Source organism: Epinephelus moara, chromosome 23 (genome assembly GCF_006386435.1).
Source record: "Epinephelus moara isolate mb chromosome 23, YSFRI_EMoa_1.0, whole genome shotgun sequence".
NCBI classification, from domain to species: domain Eukaryota; kingdom Metazoa; phylum Chordata; class Actinopteri; order Perciformes; family Serranidae; genus Epinephelus; species Epinephelus moara.
Window position 1 is genome coordinate 21,225,767 of NC_065528.1, and position 20,058 is coordinate 21,245,824.

At 40.6% G+C, this 20,058-nt stretch overlaps 1 protein-coding gene and 1 pseudogene across 1 annotated transcript in view; one reads left to right on the plus strand and one right to left on the minus strand.

Moving 5' to 3' along the window:
- The first annotated feature begins 199 nt into the window (after positions 1 to 199).
- On the plus strand, positions 200 to 2,622 carry LOC126385111 (protein mono-ADP-ribosyltransferase PARP11-like; annotated as a pseudogene).
- An 11,257-nt stretch (positions 2,623 to 13,879) lies between these two features.
- The window catches only part of tmtc2a (transmembrane O-mannosyltransferase targeting cadherins 2a), a 101,604-nt gene continuing 95,425 nt past the window's right edge, over positions 13,880 to 20,058 (minus strand). Inside the window, exon 12 of the mRNA XM_050036658.1 lies at positions 13,880 to 18,387. Within this exon, the coding sequence (XP_049892615.1) occupies positions 18,178 to 18,387 (210 nt within the window). The 3' untranslated portion in view covers positions 13,880 to 18,177. The remainder of the gene's footprint in view (positions 18,388 to 20,058) is intronic.

Genomic DNA, 20,058 nt, shown 5'->3' on the forward strand with positions numbered 1-20,058 from the left:
TCTTCATTTATATATTAAATACTGCATTGACATGACTTCTGTGTTCTTATACAGTAATGTTACACACTGACCTCAGCACAGGAGGGCAAAGACGAATCCTTCGGGGCAACGTGGAGAGAAGGTGAGGCTTTAAACATATATCAAATGATTTACATGCACAGCAGTGACTCATGGACATGTCAGTATGGTTTCTTGCAAAATGAAAGTGAAACTCAGCACGGTGGAAACTAGCTTCTCTTTCCTCCCACAGTTGCTCCTGCTTCAGTGCTGCTCCCATCTTCTGGGAAAAGGTTGACCCCACTTGCCCATATCAGGTGACAACAAATTAACATGAGCTAACTAGAAACTAAATTTATTTTGTATTCCTGCACATTAATTTTGGCCTTTGTTTCTGTCATACCTGAAGTAATTTAGTAACTTGAGTTAGTCACATCAACATTTAATTCTTGCAAACAAACAGTACCATGAGCTTTATGATCATTAGCAAGCTAGCTGTCTAGTAGCCCCATTTTGTGCTTCTTCATATCAGGTGACAACAAAAAAATGTTAGCTAACTAGAAACTAAATCTATTTCATATTCCTGCACATTAATTTTGTTTCTGTCATCTTGGAAGTAACTTAGCCAAAGTAACTTGAGTTTCTAATCATATCAACATTCTCGCAAACATTCAGTACCGTGAGCTTTGAGCTAACATTAGCAAGCTAGCTGTCTAATAGCCCCATTTTGTGCTTCTTCATATCAGGTGACAACCAATCTGGAAATATTGCAGAATCTGTCTTGAGAGATTAGGTGACAACAAAAAAATGTTAGCTAACTAGAAACTAAATTTATTTCATATTACTGCACATTAATTTTGACTTTTGTTTCTGTCATCTTGGAAGTAACTTAGCCAACGTAACTTGAGTTTATAATCATATTAACATTTTCACAAACACCCAGTACTGTGAGCTTCTTAATTAAGCTAACATTAGCAAGCTCGCTGTCTAATAGCCCCATTTTATGCTTCTCTATATCAGGTTAAAACACATTAACATTAACTAACACAAAACTAAATTTATTTCATATTCCTGCACGATAATTTTGGCCTTTTATTTCTGTCATCTTGGAAGTAACTTGAGTTTCTAATCGTAACAACATTCTTGCGAACACCCAGTACCGTGAGTTTTTTAATTAAGCTAGCTGTGCAATAGCCCCATTTTGTGCTTCTCCATATCAGGTGACAACAAACTAACATAAACTACAAACTACATTATTTCGTATTCCCGCACATTAATTTTGACCTTTGTTTCTGTCAACTCTAAGGTAATTTAGTCACAGTAACTTGCTAGTCATAACAAAATTCTTGCAAACAACCAGTACAGTGAGCTGTTTAATTAAGCTTACATTAGCAAGCTAGCTGTCTAATAGCCTCATTTTGTGCATCTCTATATCAGATGAAGACAAATTAAAATTACCTCACTAGAAACGTAATTCCGGCACGTTAATTTTGGCCTTTGTTTCTGTCATCTCCAAATTGACTTAGTCAGAGTAACTTGAGTTTCTAAACATAACATTCTTGTAATGATCTTTGTTTGTTTTCAATGTTTATTTAAATATATTTTCCAGTTAATCCCTCTGAGTGAACACACCCCAGAGTATCAGACTGTGGCAAATTATGTGAAGACAGATGGGCTGTTGGACAAACCCATTGTATCAATCAGCAGGATACAGAATTTGGACCTGTGGGACATCTTTTGTCGGTAAGTAGGTTGTGGATTTTGTCTCCCTTCATTCCCCTAATTATACCTCTTCTTTGTAACCAAAAGCTTCTTCTCTTTTATTTGTGTCCAAGGAAAAAGAAGCAGATAATGAGGCTTCAAGGCGTCAAAGATATTCAAGAGAGAAGACTCTTTCATGGGACCGAAATCAGAAATGTTGACAGCATTTGCAAGTACAACTTTGATATACGACTATCCCGAAGTGGCGTGTATGGCAAAGGTACGTTAAATGACACAGTAATTGCTGTATGTGCAAAAAAATGTCAGTAACTGCACATGTAGATCTGACTAATCTGAGTTTCTCTGTTTTTATGCAGGAATATATTTTGCCATACATGCAGCATTTGCAGACACATACAGCATGATTAGCACGGATCCATTGCCGCTGTATGGCAGGGGAACGCAAAGTGCACAGGGTAAATATACCAAAATAATGTTTTTGGCAAGGGTGATTATCGGAAAATCAACTGCTGGACAGACATTTTTTCGAAAACCTGACGATGGAAGTTCTGAAAACACACACTACAGCTGTGTGGATGATATTGAACATCCCAAGATTTTTGTTATATTTGATCCGAATCAAATATATCCAGAGTATGTGATCCAGTACAGATGAAGTCAAGAGAGGATATCAGTTCCTTGGTGAACATTGTTTTTAGCATTCTGTCCCTCTTTGAAGACATTTTTATTATATTCTTAACTTTGTTTTGTTTTTCCTTTTTATTTAAGGAGCTAGAATCTGAAATTATATGAAGAAAAGCAATGCTTAAATACGTTCACATATTCCGAAAATAAGAAAGCCCTACAAACATTCCTAGTGATCTTATTTAGTACTGTTTTTAAAATGCATGATTGCAGGTTGACAGGTTGACAGGTTGTTGTTGTTTTTTTAAACTTTTGTTTACAGTAAGATAACATTTATAACCCCAATACACAGATTTCTCTATGATCCAGAAACAGGAGCTTCATAAATAAATCTACCATCAGAACCAAACAAAGATCTACATGTGTTTATTCCTGTTTTAACTTTTCTGGAGATGAAATTAATGTGGTTTCAGGAACAATGCTGCAGGGGAGCATCTCACAATTCATATCACACTCACTCATCTGATTGCAGTCAGACTTTGAAATTTGAAATTTACAGGTATAGACGTGTTGGCAACACATACTATTACATAATTATAAGCACTTTGCCAGAGCAAGGAAATCAAAACTTAACTCATGCAAATCAGAAAACCTGTTGTACTGCTCAACACACCTCGATCAGTGACGTCGAAACAGGTGTCCTCTTTCAGAGTTAAAGCAAATACCACACCTCTGCTGACATCACTGACTGTCATGTCTTATTTACATTCTTTTCATCTCTATTCCTGCTGACCAGAAACTTCAGTGAAATTAATTACAACAGATAGAAAGTTTACTTTATCAATATTATTATTACTACATCTGACAAAAACTGTCGCAGGTCACTACATGCCTTTTTTGAGGGGTTTACTTCCCTCATTCACTTCCTCAAATCTTGACATGGAGCCAGCTGTACTGAAGGTAAACTGTCAGCAGAGGTCGCTGTTGACACATGCACAATCTTAAAACTCAAGGTTGAAGACTTGGCACAGGTCAGCGCTGGCTGGTCCACATTAGGTTTAGTGGTTTTTAATGGCATGTTTTTACCAGCAGAAAACTCCCTCAGAGTGAGTCAGCAGTCTCTTTCCATCATCATTTTCATTGGTACCCAAGGCCCATACAGAGATGTAACAAATACTGAATTTTCGTACATTAATATGAAGTAAGAACCTATGTATATGTGTGTGAGTGCATGTATATCTACTACATAAGATATAGGTTACACATACACACACACACACACACACACATACATATATATCCATCCCATAGCCCATGAATACATGCTTATTTTTTATATGTAAAAATATTTTTTAATAATAATAATATCAAAATGATATGTTGTATAGATGCTATTGTCATAAACTTGGATGTAAAACCTAAATTTCAACATATATGGTCAAAACATAAAATACCATATGAAAATTCATCATATAGATATTTTTTATATGTGTACATCTATAAATTTAATATGGGTATTTCATATTTGTTATAAAGTTATATCTGGATGATGTCCTCTACTTGAGAACAATCAAGGTGCTTGTGGATTTTAATTAAATTCTACTTAATACGTAAACTTTGTCAGGGGCGGAATTTTGATATCAGAGCTGGAGGAAACACAGTTATAGGCACAAATCCTTGAAAGGGTTTTAGTTTTTCAGATATTCCTACCCGTGGTAGAACAAAACACATCTGTTTTTTCATAATTTAACATGTGATGTGTCCCCTCCATCAAACAGATGATTGTAATAATTGTTTTAAACAGCAAAATGTGGCAAAAAGTGATTAAATTGATCAATATATTGACATATTCCATTGGTGAAAAAAGTGCAGAATAGGGCCGCCTTGATTTCAATGAAATGACCTGATTATTTAAAGGTTGTACATATAAATAAAATGTAGAGGAAAGGAGGAGTTAATCCACCCAACAGAGCTGAAGTGGTGGCCTGACTCCGTAATAAGGCACTTCATGTTGGTTTGAATTTGTCAACCATCTGTACGACAACCTCTGGTACATTAGTTCATTTTATAATTTACGATTCATTATTACGATCAACAAGATGAACCCAAACGCAGAACTCAGACTCAGAAAGAAAGTGGTAAAAAAATGGGGTTTCATTGCCAGGATAATGAACCCGTAGGGGAAAATCCGGGGATTGAAGGCGAGGGAAGCGGGCTGATTGCAGGGAAGCCAAAACAAGGTTGGAGGGGTTTGGCTGGCTGGGAGCGTGGCAGAAGGTCAAACAGGTAGGTAGGCAGTGATCCTATGACAGAGGAAAACCTAAGTATCCACGAAAAAAATACACAAGCAACAGTCTAAGTTGAATTCACAGTTCAACAGCGGCCTGAAGCGTGAGTGTACCACAGTGGTAGACACAACGATCTTGCAATCTGGCAAGGCTGATTACTGGATGGGTCTCAGGTGAGCAGCAGGAAGCAGGTGAGTTAACGAACCCAGGAGAGTGAGGGAGTTGCTACGCCCACAGCACAGACATACATAGAGACGGACAAGGGGAGGGGAAACAGAGGACAAGGAAAACCAAAGGGAAAGTAGTAACATGGCTGGGGCTGTGACATTCATTTACTTCTCCACTTTCTACATGCAGTCCCTGCTACATGCCTATCACCTGTCGGAGCAGCTAAGTTACGAACACTATAAATGATCCACAAAAATATAAACTGTAATGAATATGTGGAATGTAGAAGCTGAGTGTCGGACTGACTGCTTCTTTTTAATAACGTAAAAATAAATAAATAGCAGCAGTCCAACAAAGGTGTTTACAGTGATAGATACTCCAACATGATTTCTTTATGAAAATGCCCCATGTAGCATTAGCTAGCTTGATTTAAATTGTCTGAAGACGTCCATCGGACACCTGTGTTACAGAAGGTAAAAGTCGCTTTAATTTTTACTGACATTATCTGTAATGATTACAGACATGGCGCGTTCGGACAGGACTAAAATCCCTGGTAATAATTACTTTACCCCACGTCTCCACGTTAAACTGATCCTGTCTGAATAGGGCTTTACACTAAACACGTTTTCCAATCAAATATAACATGCTAACGTTATTAGCGCAAGCCGATGGCGTTTTACATTGTATAAATTAGCCTAGCAACTAGCAGAGATTTCCTCTGCTCATATGAAGCCAGGATAAATCACACACAAATGCAAAAAAAATGCAAAATTTGTGGAGGCTTTATTGTCTTCACAGTTTATTGTTTCTTATCTGTTAAATTAAAGTAAATAAAAGTTTTGTTTCCACTGCGGGAAATGGTTTCAGCTTCACTGTAACGTGCAGTTACATTTCTGAGGAGGTGCACGTCAGGCTACGGCATAGGGTCCAGCATCGATTTGACACAGAAGTGTAAGTGCAGTTTTTTTTATTCTATAAAGTGGTGTCCAATACTGACGTCCATCTAAGGGCAGGGGACATATCCCCTGTGTTCCCATGGTAAGTCACGCCCCTGTTCTTTATCCTGCTCCATTAGCACATGGAAAAAAGTCTTTGCAACAAACCAAATTGTTAGTATAGAGATGTGTCATTGTATGCCTGAATGTTCAATTAAACCACATCTAATGCCCCTGAACTTAAGATCACTGAGACACCAAGACACAAAGGCACCAGCCATATGCTTCCACTGCTCCCATATGTTTGCCATGCAAGCGTAGTATCAAACAGTGGGAGGAAATCTTTCATGTGTCATGGGCCTGCCTAACTTTAGTGGTTTTCTCAGAACACATAGGCTCAGGTGTTGCTCCTGCTGTCAGAAGTCATGTATACCAGATATGGAACACATGTCGCCATCACGTGTGAATAGCTTTCATTTTCTGAACAACACGGGCAGCTTACAGTTAATTGGTAGTTAGGTGTAACATACAGACTGTCTTCACTGGAGGAAGATGTGACTCAGCTGTAATTAGACAAGATGATTTGCATGTATTGTTTCCTTTGTGCTCAATGAGGCTGATTTACACTCCTGGAACAGCAGACTATTTGGCCCCTTGGCACCAGTGCCTGGTGGTGTGTTCAACCCCGCAGGCAGGAAGTAGAAGAGGTTATCAAAGTGCTTCCTTATTGGGTGTCAAGCTAGTGTGACCAAAAACAAGATGGGGCCAGGCCTACCAGAAAGGTCCAAGATAGGACAACTTGACTTGTTCACACCCAAAAAACTGCAGTTGTTTAATTAATTTCATAAATGTTACATACATTATATCCATTTTTAAGTTTGCCCCAAATTTATTTGATGTATTATCACTTAAAACGTTATTTTTTCTGTGCTGATGTTCATCCTGTGCAATTGGATAAAACATGGGAAAGCAGCAGAGGCACTGAAGATGGAGCAGTCCAAATCAAGTAGCAGAAGATGAGAATTAGGCTGGGCATGGTGAACCACAGAGATGACTAAGCAATCTGGCAGAGTCTGGATGTCTGCACTGGGGTTTTATACTGCTGTGATTGTAGATGTGGTTCAGGTGTGCAGGTTCAGCAGCTGCTGGCACTCAGGAGGATCAGCAGGAGGAGGGAACCGGAGGGCCATGCCCAGGAAACACACAGAGACAGACTGAAAACAAACATGAGACATTAGGAAGGGGAAACAGGAAACACAATGGAGAGGCACAGCTGAAACCCTAAGGCTGAATTCAAATGTCTGGATTTCAGGGCTGTCCATTCCACAATTCAACCAGTCCACAAGGGGCCAAAAGTGGACTTTCTGCAGACTTCCAGAGAGACTGCTTACGGTGCAGACTTCAGCAGACTTCACTGATTTAATAATCCACAATGCAATATGTTTGTTGTGTTTTTTTCAGTGGCCGAAAAAAAAGAAGGAATGTCTAAAATAGTTATTGATAGTTAAGCGGGAATTATACTTGTGCTGCAGAGCCTACATCATAGCCTACATATGTTGCGTACGCCGTTGTGAGCATTTATACTTGTGCGGTGGTGTGTCTGTGTCACTCTGCAGTTACACCTCCAGAACACTAGTCGGCAGTGGGGTTTCTGTGAAGTGCTGTAAAGTTTAGTTGATTCAAAACACACATTAAACACACATTAAACACACATTAAACATGGCTTAACAGAGACAATTTCAAACACAAGTTCACAAATCAGCTTCACTATAACTCACAGCATTCACAGACAAAGCACTTGTCTTTATCTGGACACATTTTCCCCACAAATACAACATGCTAATGTTTTTAGCACAAGCCTATGGCATTTTACATTGTATAAATTGGCTTAGTGGCTAGCAGACTTTTCTTCTACTCATATGAAGCCAGGGACAACAGCAGCATTTAACAAAGGTAACGTTACAAAATTTGGTTCCATTACAACTCACAAGGTTCACTGACAAAACAAGTTTCTGATACTAAACACGTTTTCCAAACAAAAATAACATGCTAACGTTGTTAGCACATGGCCATGGCATTTTACATTGTATAAATTAGCCTAGCAACGAGCCGAGATTTCCTCTGCTCATATGAAGCCAGGATAAATCACACACAAGACTTAAAATGCTATTTTTGTGAAGGCTTTATTGTCTTCACACTTTATTGTTTCTTATCTGTGAAATTAAAGTAAATAAAAGCTTTGTTTCCACTGAGGGAAATGGTTTCAGCTTACAGAAACACACAGGAGGTCTGCGTCACTGCGACGTGTACTTACATTTCTGGGGAGGTACATGTCAGGCTACGCAGAGCCTACGCCATGGGCATGCCGTGGATTCAACGCAGAAGTATAGGTCTATAAAAAACTACTTGAATTGTGAAGACCAGAAATAATATTCGACCACATCATGATACAGAGATATGAGTACAGGCTGTAGAGGGACTGAAAATGCATTATATTATTGCGGCCTATCAGGCTGCGCAGTGTAATAGGCTAAAAAAAATTGGCCGAAAAACACAAAAGAAGGTCTTCTTATGTCAGTAATACCTGATTAATTGAGTTATCGTCCCATCTCTGTTATATAGAGATGTATTAAAAGCCTACATTTTTGTTTAGTCACAGAAAAGGTTATACATGGGATTTATATCTTGTTATCTGCTGGGACAGATGAGTTCGGCACTATTCATCAACTTATGTGACATATATATGAATATGACAGCAGTGATAGTTTAAAGTTTCCATGGCAACAAGTAAAACAGTCTTGAGGTCTGTTTATCAGCCACTGGTAGTCTCTGTCCTCGCAGACTTTACGCAATGACAGTAAATACGCCACACTACGTACAGCTCAGGTCCGCGACAGCTCAGTCCAAAAGTCCAGAGGACGGACATTTTGGATGCACCCTAACATGACATCACCACATCCAATATTTTATCATTTCATAATAGAAGATAATTCAAGAGATAAAACACACACACACACACACACACACACACACACACACTCCTCTGTTTTACTTATTCATTTATTTTGGCTCCATATTGTACGGAGCCACATGTGTACGTGGCTGTTTGCTGGTAGTGTTTGTAGAAGGAGCTGTTTCCCGCACAGAGCCAGGCCATCATCTCTCTGAGATGATCTAATTGGTCCTGTGGGTGAGATGGACAGATTCGGCGAGGACTCCAGCAGATGGTGTTTCAAAATCAGGTTGTTTATATGCATAACAAATACATTCTTGATTCAGCATTCTTATTTTTACATAACAAAATGTGTCCTCGCTGATTTATGCTAACTTCTGAAATGTTTGAAAGTGGGGCTGCGAGTTCCTGCGAGTCAACGAGTCAAGTCTGATATCTTCTTAAATATTTACAGCTTGGTGCGCTCAGAGCCTGGCATGTGATTAGTGGAGCCTCTTTGATGTCTGCTCGATCAGATGATATCAACATGTTGAGTTTGTGAGACGACCAAGTCTAATTAGTGGTGCCTCTCGGAGAGCTGTGTGTATGTGTGTGTGTGTGTTATGTCGTTTAGAGAGAGTGTAGCACTATTTTCTGTCTCCAGTGAAACCCAGACTAGGTAACAGCACTGGAGGAGAGATGACTTCCTCTTGAAATTATTTAACAACGGAACTTGTCAAAAGCTTAAAGCTATATTTAGGAATCTTAATTTAATGCAGACTAGTTCAGAAAGACGTTCCCTTCAGTGCTAAACTCACATGACGAACTCCTCTCAACAGAATGACCAATCTCAGTCTGTGGTCTCAGACACCCCAACTGTTTAAACATGGTTAAAGACAATGGATTCTCATTTGCTCTGTATGTGTGACTGATACATCTCTAACAGGAAGTTAGACCTCTGAGGTCCAGTTGACCCCAGACTTACCAGCAAATTTATTAGATCCACCTTGCTAGTACCAGGTTGGACCCCTTTTGCCTTCAGAACTGCCTTAATTCTTTGTGGCACAGATTCAGATTCATGTTGTTTACAGCAAATTCTGACCCTACCATCTGAATGTGACAGCAGAAATCCAGACTCATCAGACCAGGCAACGTTTTTCCAATCTTCTATTGTCCAGTTTTGGTGAGCCTGTGTGAACTGTAGCCTCAGTTTCCTGTTGTTAGCTGACAGGAGTGGCACCTGGTGTGGTCTTCTGCTGCTGTAGCCCATCTGCTTCAAGGTTGGACGTGTTGTTGGTTCAGAGATGGTCTTCTGCAGACCTTGGTTGTAACCAGTGGTTATTTGAGTTACTGTTGCCTTTCTATCATCTTGACCCAGTCTGGCCATTCTCCTCTGACCTCTGGCATCAACAAGGCATTTTCACCCAGAGAACTGCTGCTCACTGGATGTCATCTCTTTGTCGGACCATCCTCTGTAAACCCTAGAGATGGTTATGCATGAAAATCCCAGTAGATCAGCAGTTTCTGGCACCAACAACCATGCCACGTTCAAAGTCACTTAAATCACCTTTCTTCCTCATTCTGATGCTCAGTTTGAACTTCAGCAGGTCATCTTCACCATGTCTACATGCCTAAATGCACTGGGTAACTGCCACGTGATTGGCTGATTAGTTATTTGTGTTAACAAGCAGTTGAACAGGTGTACCTAATATAGTGGGCAGTGAGTGTATATAACATCACTTTTTAAGATAACTCAAAAACATTTCTGTCTATGAATGATTTTTTTTGGCAAACTTAAAGTGCAACTCTTTTCAACATAGAGCCTATTTTCCCATTTGAGTGACTAAAGGGAACAATCATTTTTTAAACTGGTCCAGTATTGAGCGAGAGGGATGCAGCCAGCAGCAGCTAATTGTCACGGTGATGGGAAACTGTGCGTCATCGACTTAAATCCACAAACAACAAATTGTTGGTCTCATTGTCTGACAACAATATGGAAAAGCCCTACAGAGACACAAAATCGGTATTGCCAAACCCACCAGACTCCATGTAAATACACATTAATTTTATCACCATAAAACACACTTCATTAAAATTCCATAGAAACCACATGAAACTAATAAAAACTGTTTCGGTTTGTATTTTTATTGTTTCAACGATCACCAACTCTGGTTTGGTAAATAAACCCTTAATCTACCCAGTTAGATGTGAAAACATGCTGGCTCTATGCAGGCTAAAATTACAGTTTATGTAAATGGACTCTGGTGAGTTTCGTGTTAACAATTTTAGGGCTGGTTCTGGTCAAACAAAAAGGATCCTACTCTTAAACAAAAACATAAGTCTCAGTAGGAGTCATTCCATAATGTCATCAGACACTTACAATACCAATCTGACCCTGTCAGTGGCAGAACAAGCACATTTAGTGGATGTAAACTGACCATGCACTCCCCAAGTGATGAAGTGCCGGCCCATTTTTTCTCAAAACTGGACCAATTTAAAAAATGGCTGCTCCTATTACTTACAGAAAAACATCAGAAAATAGGGTCCAGGTTAAAAATATTGTAGTTACACTTTAAAGGTTTATATATATATTATGTATTCACGCATGGCCCAGATAACATATCAAAGGATAAGAACCAGAAGAGTGAGTGGCATTTGACCAACTTTACCAAACAGCCAAAACAAAAAAATGACCATCTTTTTTCCGAACTTTGTGTATTACTCTTAATCTTTGATGTTAAAAATGTCCTGAGACCCTGTGCCCTCATATGCGGACATTTTCAGTTTATTTGACCTTAAATTTCATTCTACTTAACTTAGACCTGTTGTCCTCGTTCATGGACTCTTTTTGTGCCATCTAGTGGTCGTAAGAGCACAATACACATGTTAAAAAAAGATGGCAGCCATCTCTGCTAAGACAGTCTGCAGCCGATCCTGACACAAAAGTGGACAAGGTCCGAAACCTGATCACATTTAATGGTTGGAACTTGTTTATTTATAATTAATAATGTTTGTGGTTTGATATGGCAACAAATTTGACCAACTTTAGCAACAAGATAAGACGCTTTTAATTAGGAAGTACGCCTTTGAGGACATTGGGACTTTATTATCGTCTCGTTTGAGGACATAGGGACTTTATTGTTGTCTCGTTTGAGGACATTGTGACTTTATTGTCGTCTCGTTTGAAGACATTGGGACTTTATTATCGTCTCGTTTGAAGACATTGGGACTTTATTATCGTCTCGTTTGAGGACATTGTGACTTTATTGTTGTCTCGTTTGAGGACATAGGGACTTTATTGTTGTCTCATTTTAGGACATTGGGACTTTATTGTTGTCTCATTTGAGGACATTGGGACTTCATTGTTGTCTCATTTGATTTGATTATTGTCGACAATGTTTTGTTTTTCATACTTATCGGGTCCTACTGATCCCAAATATCTAAGAGAAATAAAATGCATACCAAACACGAGTTCAGGTCTCAGGAGGATAAGACGTGGATGAAAATGTCCTTATTGAACAGTTTGACAGTCTGGTATTTGTTCTAATTCTTTCCTAAATAAGTGCATTGATGCCCATTTAGACCCCAAAAGTTCTGTGTGTTCAATGTCTGTTGACTGGTTTAGCATTGGTTGGGTAGAAAGAGGTCATCAGGAGCTTTCATTTGATATATGTATAAAAAACTGTTCATTTGAGTCAGCAGTGCTCTGCGGCGTCTCATCTCCTCTAACTGCTGCTGTTGCCCTGTGCATTCGTAAAATCTGCTGTAAGTGTGCTGTAACCACTTGCTGCTCCTTACTGCTGCTGCCGCTCATGTAGGAAAGACCTTTTTTTTCCCACAGCAGACATTTTGACTCAAAGCAGGGAAAGCTCAGGTGCACTTAATAATGATAACGATGGAGCTGGCTCCTGCAGCCGTCGTTACTGGGATCAATTACACCTGCGACTGACGTGCCAAAGTGTCTGCTGAGGGAAAAGCTTGGTTTAATATACTAGCTTGCCTGCAAGAAATACCATGATGTAACTTTGCAAAAGATAGAAGAGGGAAGAATTTACGGCATGTGTTCCCTGCTCCGACTGCTATTTAGTGACTCCATTGGTTTAGCAGAAGTTGTATTGGCTGTGTGTTACAAATTACTACTTTACTGCTTGTGTACTGTCATTAGTATCATGAGCTAATGTCCTGGCTGCCTGTAAGACTACAGCAGTGCTTGTGGGCAATGTTTTGGTGTCTGTTGATTTCTAATCGTATGCTGCTACAACACTAACACTCACTATGTTTACATTCACAAAGTAGTCCAGTTTTTGGACCATACAAACCATACAAAAACATTGTTTTCTAGTTGGAGCCGCGCCTCGTTTTCAAACCATACAGTTTGAAAATGAGGCGCGGCTCCAACTAGAACACAATGTTTTGATGCATTGGATGTGCTGAATGTGCATATTAAGGCAGTACAGGAGGAGGTGCACATTAATAATCCTCCAGGACTGTAACATGCTCATGTTTAACCCAAACAATGTGTCATGTGACTGCAGTTGGTTCAGATCCAGGTCGGAACACATTCTCACCACAAACGAACCGCACCAGAGTTCATTTGCAACCGGACTGAGACCACCTCTTCAAGAAGGTCTCAGTCCAGTTGTTTTGGTGCGCACCTGAGTGTGATTACTGTGTTCACACCTGCCCAAAAGGACCACACTTAGGGGGCAAACAAACTTGAGTTCGATTGCCCCAACATGTAGTCACTGGTATGCATGTATGTAATGTAAATCACGTTTGTAAAGGCTGAATGTCCTGTATTTTTTAGGATGTTGTGGCAGATGGATTGTGATGTTTTCAAACTTGATGTTTAAATCTATCATGTTGAGCGTTATGGATTGAATTGGTTTTGTGGCTGTTTCTTGCCTGTTTTCGGAGCTTACTATTAGCTCACTGTAAACTTGAGTGATATTGTATACTGGCTTTAGGGAAGTAAACAACTGCCATCTTGAACACAGCCCACTCATATGGGAAACTGTACGCTTTGACTTTGTCACTCTCCAGTGTCTGCTGTGAGAAGCAGATGGAGGTGTATGCTAGCAGGATTAAAGGCCAAATATCATCTCAGCGCACACTCTGTATCCACATACATTTCCATGTGAGTTGGCGGACTGAATTTACATTGTTGAAAGGCGCAGGCTTCCCCGAGGACATCACACTGTTGACAGCAAAAGTCATGTTTTTATTCTGGAAAAAAAGGTTCACTTCTCTTTACAAAACACAACACATTTCTTTTCAGCTACACAGTTTTCTATAATTTAACCAAACAATCACAATCATCAAAAAACACCTAACATCATTTTAAGAAGCTCTCTCTGTGTCACAAAGCCGCTCTGTGACAGGAACCACAACCTGATGTCCCTGAGCAGAGAGAAAAGAAATACACATGTAAAAAAAACATTTTAATGTAGTTGTCATGATGCCTACTGTAGCCTGTCTATGTGGAGGAATCAGAGAGGGTGGGCTACTGTGACAGTGACGACACAGTGTTGGCTTCTTCACATAAAATAACATGTATTAATAAATTAAGTTTGATCGTTTGATCACATGAAATGACACATCTTCATTTGACACAAGGAACACGACACATTTCAGTTCTTGCTTGGCACGAGAGGCGTAAAGACTCAGTTCAAGCTTTGGCACCGCTGTGGAGTTTTCCCGTGATCTGTTTTTAACGTTTACAGTCACAAGAATTTACAATGCACCAGGTGCAAACAATCTTGAGCGACTCGGACAACAGAATGTGAATTGGCTACTGGCTTTTAATTGGTTGGGGTGATTTACTACACGGCACTGTATTAGGCCCTGATCACACAGGAAGAGTTGCAGCAGCTGGAGGCGGCTTTTTGTAATTGTTTTATGTCTATGATAATGAAGCTTCTTGCTCACTGTTTTTGCACTGCGACGCACCTCGCGTTTCTGCGCTCTAGGCGCCTGGCATTTTTGCCGGCACACTCTGAACTCCTTTTACTCAGGGAGTAAAAGCGCCCCACATCATCTCCGCTTTCTTCGTATTGTCCAATCGGATGATTTGAGAGGTGGGCCTTCTGTGGTGGACACGACAACAAGTTTACAGTTGGTAAACAATGGAGGAGAAACTGGTGGTAGCAGTTGCTGGATACCCAGAGCTATACGGCCCGACAATAGACAGCAGGTTGTCAAACTGCCCCCGAGTCCTCCTAAAATATGCCTGGAAACAGCCATCATGGAGGAGAAGCTCCTGGACCAACTGGTGGTACTCCCCATGATCCACCATCTTGTTTAGGGTCTCATGTACCCACACAGATCTCTGTTTCCCTGTGGCCAACAAACTATTTGCTGACAGCCTCTCACCCTCAACCAGAGCTACAGCAAGTACCTTCTGCCTCAACATTTTAGGAACTAGATACTAACTACTGTTAAATAAATAAGGGTAAGGAGGTGCCTGGCAACAATAAAAAGGCGCAGCAAGCATTCTTTTTTTTACTCATGGCATTCAATTTTTTTTTTCATAAAGGCAGTGCGGGGCCTCCTGTGTGATCGGGGCGTAGCAGGGCGGTGGTACCTGAAGGTGCCTGAGCACTGGCATGCTTTTTATGTTATGGATTTACTGTGTTAAGAGTAATAGTTAAAGGCGAGAGCACCCTGAGGGTAATTAATCAGAATTTTCATTTAAAATATTTTAAATAGTACACCACTGATTTAGCATTCCATTGAAATTGATGCAGCAGAACCAGAGATAGCATCTTTTTTTTAAAAAAAATTGCACACATCCTTATTTCTTGTTAAAACTTGGAGCCTTCTTTACCAGCAATGCAACTTGTCCGCCGGGAGTTCGGACAGAGATTCGGGTGTTACGCCAGTAGCAGCTAGCCTCAAGCGCACATGAGGAGTAAGCTCACTCTGGTCTAACTCCACTGTTGTTTTAGCATCTTCAGACTTGTAGTTTTTAGCTGCAACTGACATTGACTCAAGTGACATCCAGAGTCCTGCATCGGGTCAAGTACCTGCGCGACTGTCTAAATTTTATTCAGTTCTGGGTTAAACAAAGAACACGCAGGTTGGATTGTGGGTGTTGGATCATAAATATATTAAAATAAATTGAATATTGACTAATAATTTAATCCTCTGTCTGCTGACTTTGTGCGTTGAGTCTCTCTTCTGTGCCAGCTGGAATATGAGAGCCGCGTCAATCAGGTGTGTTACTAACAGTCACGTTAACTGTACAGATGTGCTGCTCAACGGCTTGTTTGCAGGCAACTTGGAGGCAAAAACGACCAACACTGCGCAGGTGCTTCGCGGAAGTGGAAGAAAACAAAGGCCACTTTAAGGGAGTGATCACACAGAAATGAGACGCTAGAGATGGGGATGCTTCAAAGACGCTTGAAACGCTGGAAGCGCTTATTCAATGCGCGCTAGCTACTGGCGTCTGACGCTCAAAAAGTTGAAAATATTTTAACTTTTCAGCGTCTACAAAAACGCGCGTCTAAAAAGACGCCGGAAAAATGCCCGTCTAAAAAGACCATTGTTTTCATAGGAAAACAATGGTTTTACTGGCATCACGTTTCTAGCGTATCATCTCGGTGTGATCGCTCTCTAAGTCTTGAAAATAGTAAAGACAGAAACACTCGCAGAGAAACAGCGGCAGACGTGGATCATAAACTTCCTGGTTTGAACCCAGGGGTGGGGGAGCCCTTCTGTGCGCAGTTTGCATGTTCTCCCCATGTCAGCGTGGGTTTTCTCTGGGTATTCCAGCTTCCTCCCACAGTCCAAAGACATGCAGGTTAATTGGTGACTCTAAATTGTCCGTAGGTGTAAATATGAGCGTGAATGGTTGTCTGTCTCTATGTGTCAGCCCTGTGATAGTCTGGTGACCTGTCCACCTTGCCTCTTGACCAGTGTCAGCTGGGATAGGCTCCAGCCCCTCCCGACCCCTAACAGGATAAGCAGTTACAGAAAATAATGAATGTATACCTTGAGTTGCAATTACAATGTGCTGTGACAACTTCTCTGTGATTTTCAACATCATTTCACCAAACCTCTAGAACGGTTGATCTAGTAGGCAGGAAATAGTGGCTAAAATGAGCTAACGGTACCTAGTAACATTAGCCTGACAGCGGTGCATCCATGTACAGAGTTTAAATACAAAAGCACATCTTCTCACCCGACCAGAAACAAGATGACAGTCGTTTGACTCATGGACCTGACCACACACAAAATAGTTATAGTCTACTAGACTCGTAATGGACGCAGTGTCAAGTTCTGCCTGGTACGTGCATTGTCTTCTTTCAAAATACACTTCTGTTTTCACAGGAAATTTACTGTACAACCACGCATATTGATGTTTTTTTTCCTCCAACAACTAACGCACATGGTTGGGTTTAGGAAAAAAGAATCAGAATCTTACGGGACTGAATGAAAGTTAGTCATTGTTGGACCCATCCACCACCGCTCCTGCCTACCCTACTCGAAGTTTTGCCGCCTTTACTTTCGCTCTTGTTCCATCGTGTTTCCCCTTGATGCCACCGAGCACCAGTAAACTACAATGGCGACTGGCTGTGTATCATGCCAACGTTAAAGGACGGCTTTTTTTCGTCTGTGTCTGACGGCGCAAGTCACTGCCTACACGCCGGATTTCGACTTCGGGTTGAGTATATAGATTATCACTTCCTGCCCTCTATCTGAATTTCGTCATAATAGCCACTCGATTGCAAACAAGCTTATGATCAGAATATGTAAAAAATTGAAATTGTATGTCCTGAATTACCTTTACATAAAATATATCATCTCAGTTTAACATGTATGAAATCACCCAAGATGATCACTTTAAACCTGTTGCCTAATTAAGTTACTTGAACAGTGCAATAATTATCATAGAATTTGCGGTTTTGGGTCCCGGGGTTAGGTTGTAAAACTAATTGGTCATATTTGTGGGGGGCGGGGCGGGTGCAGCATTGCAAGTTGCGGTGCCAGTTTGGCAGTAGAATTCCACAAACCAGCTGCCGTCATTTACCCAATTCAAGCTGACATCTCCAAACCTATCCTGCAGAAATTATTTAAATACTTTTGCTACATCTTCATTTAAATTAAGTGCTTTATAACATACCCAAGTTTTTATTAATAGTGAAATAATAACTAGACATAAGATTTTTTTCTTTTGGACTTTGCGGTTATTTGCCTTTGATTTCAGTGCATCATTGAACAACTGAGCATTGCTTTATAAAACTCAATAATAAAGGTGACTTTAGTCGTCTGAGCCATCGTACAGCACTGGTGGTGACGTATTATCGGGCACAACTCTTACGCCCTTGAATCCCAAACATGCCAAGCCTCAAACTGTCTCCCACAAGCATCACAGGCCACGACTCTACAGAATTTGTCTTTCCTGTCTCGTAGAGAGGGCTTTTAGCCTCCAGCTCTTTTATATCCTGTCCTGCTTCGCTCTCTGAAGGGCACGCTGCGTCATCACGGAAAGAACAGTGCAGCGACTCTCTCAGTTCAAAGGGTGCTCCTCTGCATCCCGAGCCCACGCTCTAATCCTGAGTCCCTGCCTCTCCATGATGTTCCACAGCTTGCGCAGGTTGGACTGGGTGATGACATCATCCGGCTTGAGCTGGAGTGCACGCAGGTAGTTGGCCTCCGCTTCAGGAAGTTTCCCGTTCAGGTGGAGGATGGCACCGAGGTTCATCAGAGCAGCCGGGTACTAGGAGAGGGCAGAGACACAGTGAGGGAAGGAGACAGAGAGACGCATAATAATTACAGTGAGGTGTGAGGACTGACAGGATTACTGTACTTGTGGCAACTGCGTCGACCTTGGATTTATCTGTCTGGGCAAACTATTTTAGACTCGCCCTTCTCAGCTCTACGTTTGACACAGACAGTTATGTGAGACACGCATTTTAGGAAGCTTGCCAGGTCTTTTATGGACGGTGGATTAAATCAAGAGGCTGTGGTAAAATTTGCTTAAGACTTAGAAAATTAAATATGCATTAAATTAGCTCTAATGCTATGTCATAGCAGAGTAGCAGACATGGCCAAAGACAAAAGGGTGTCCTTCAGTAGTGCCACAGTGAACAAATAGGTGTCTGTGGGTGTGTGCTGAATATTTTTATGCCTCTGTGCTGGCGACAGTCATGGTCAGAGGTAATTTGTTTTTGGGTTGTCTGTCTGTCCATCCCATTATCGTAAACACATAAATTCTCAAGAAGGCCTTGAGAGAATTTCTGCAAATTTCGTACAAATGTCCACTTGGACTCAACAATAAACCGGCCAATATATTTTAAGAATAACTTGAAGGAAGTTCTTCAAATTTGGCACAAACGTCCACTTGGACTTAAGAATAAACTGATTAGATTTTGGATGTCAAAGGTCACTGTGACCTTGCGTCCAACAAAACATCTCAAGAACACCTTAAGGGAAGTTCTTCAAACTTGGCACAAAGGTCCACCTGGGCTCATTGATGAACTAATTAGAATTTGATGGTCAAAGATCACTATGACCTTGTGTCCCTCTTATTGTTAACACAATATCTTAAGAAGGCCTTGAGAGAATGTCCCCAAATTGACACACATGTCCACCTGGACTCATGAATGAACTAATTAGAATTTGGAGGCCAAGTCAAGGTCAAGGTCACTGTGACCTTGCATCTGTCTCATTATTGTGGCCGCAGTATTTCATGAATAACTTGAGGGAAGTTCTTTAAATTTGCCACAAACCTCCACTTGGACTCGTAAATGAACTGATTAGAATTTGATGGTCAAAGGTCAAGGTCACTGTGACCTCGTCTGTTGCATTCTTATGAACGAGATATCTCAAAAACACCTTGAATAAATCTCTTCAAATTTGGTACAACGTCAAAGATCAAAGGTCACTGTGACCTTGTGTCCACCTCAGTCTCATAAATGCAACACCTTGAGGGAAGTTTTTCAATTTTGGCACAAACGTCCACTTGCATTTATTGATTAACTGAGTAAAATTTGGTGGTCAAAAGTCACAAGTCACTGTGACCTTACAAAACATGTTTGGACAAAATTTCACATAAATGTCTAATAGGATATAATAACAGAGTGATGACATTTTATATCCAAAAGGTCAAATGTTAGCTTCAGTGTGACATCATAATGTTCTGCATAAAACATTTTTCAGGCTAATTTTCGGTGTCATAACTCAGGAGAAGGGGAGACATTTGGACAGATACTGAATTGGTGACGCTAATCTTGGGAGTCTTGTATGGATTGTATGGATCTTCTGTGCTGCCTTTTTGAAGATGTGTGAAACATCCATGTTTTCACAGACATGCGTGTTAACTGTAGTTGTGACTTGACTGGTTTGGGGAGGCATACAACTGCGAGGCAGTAATTCTAGTTTATGATAT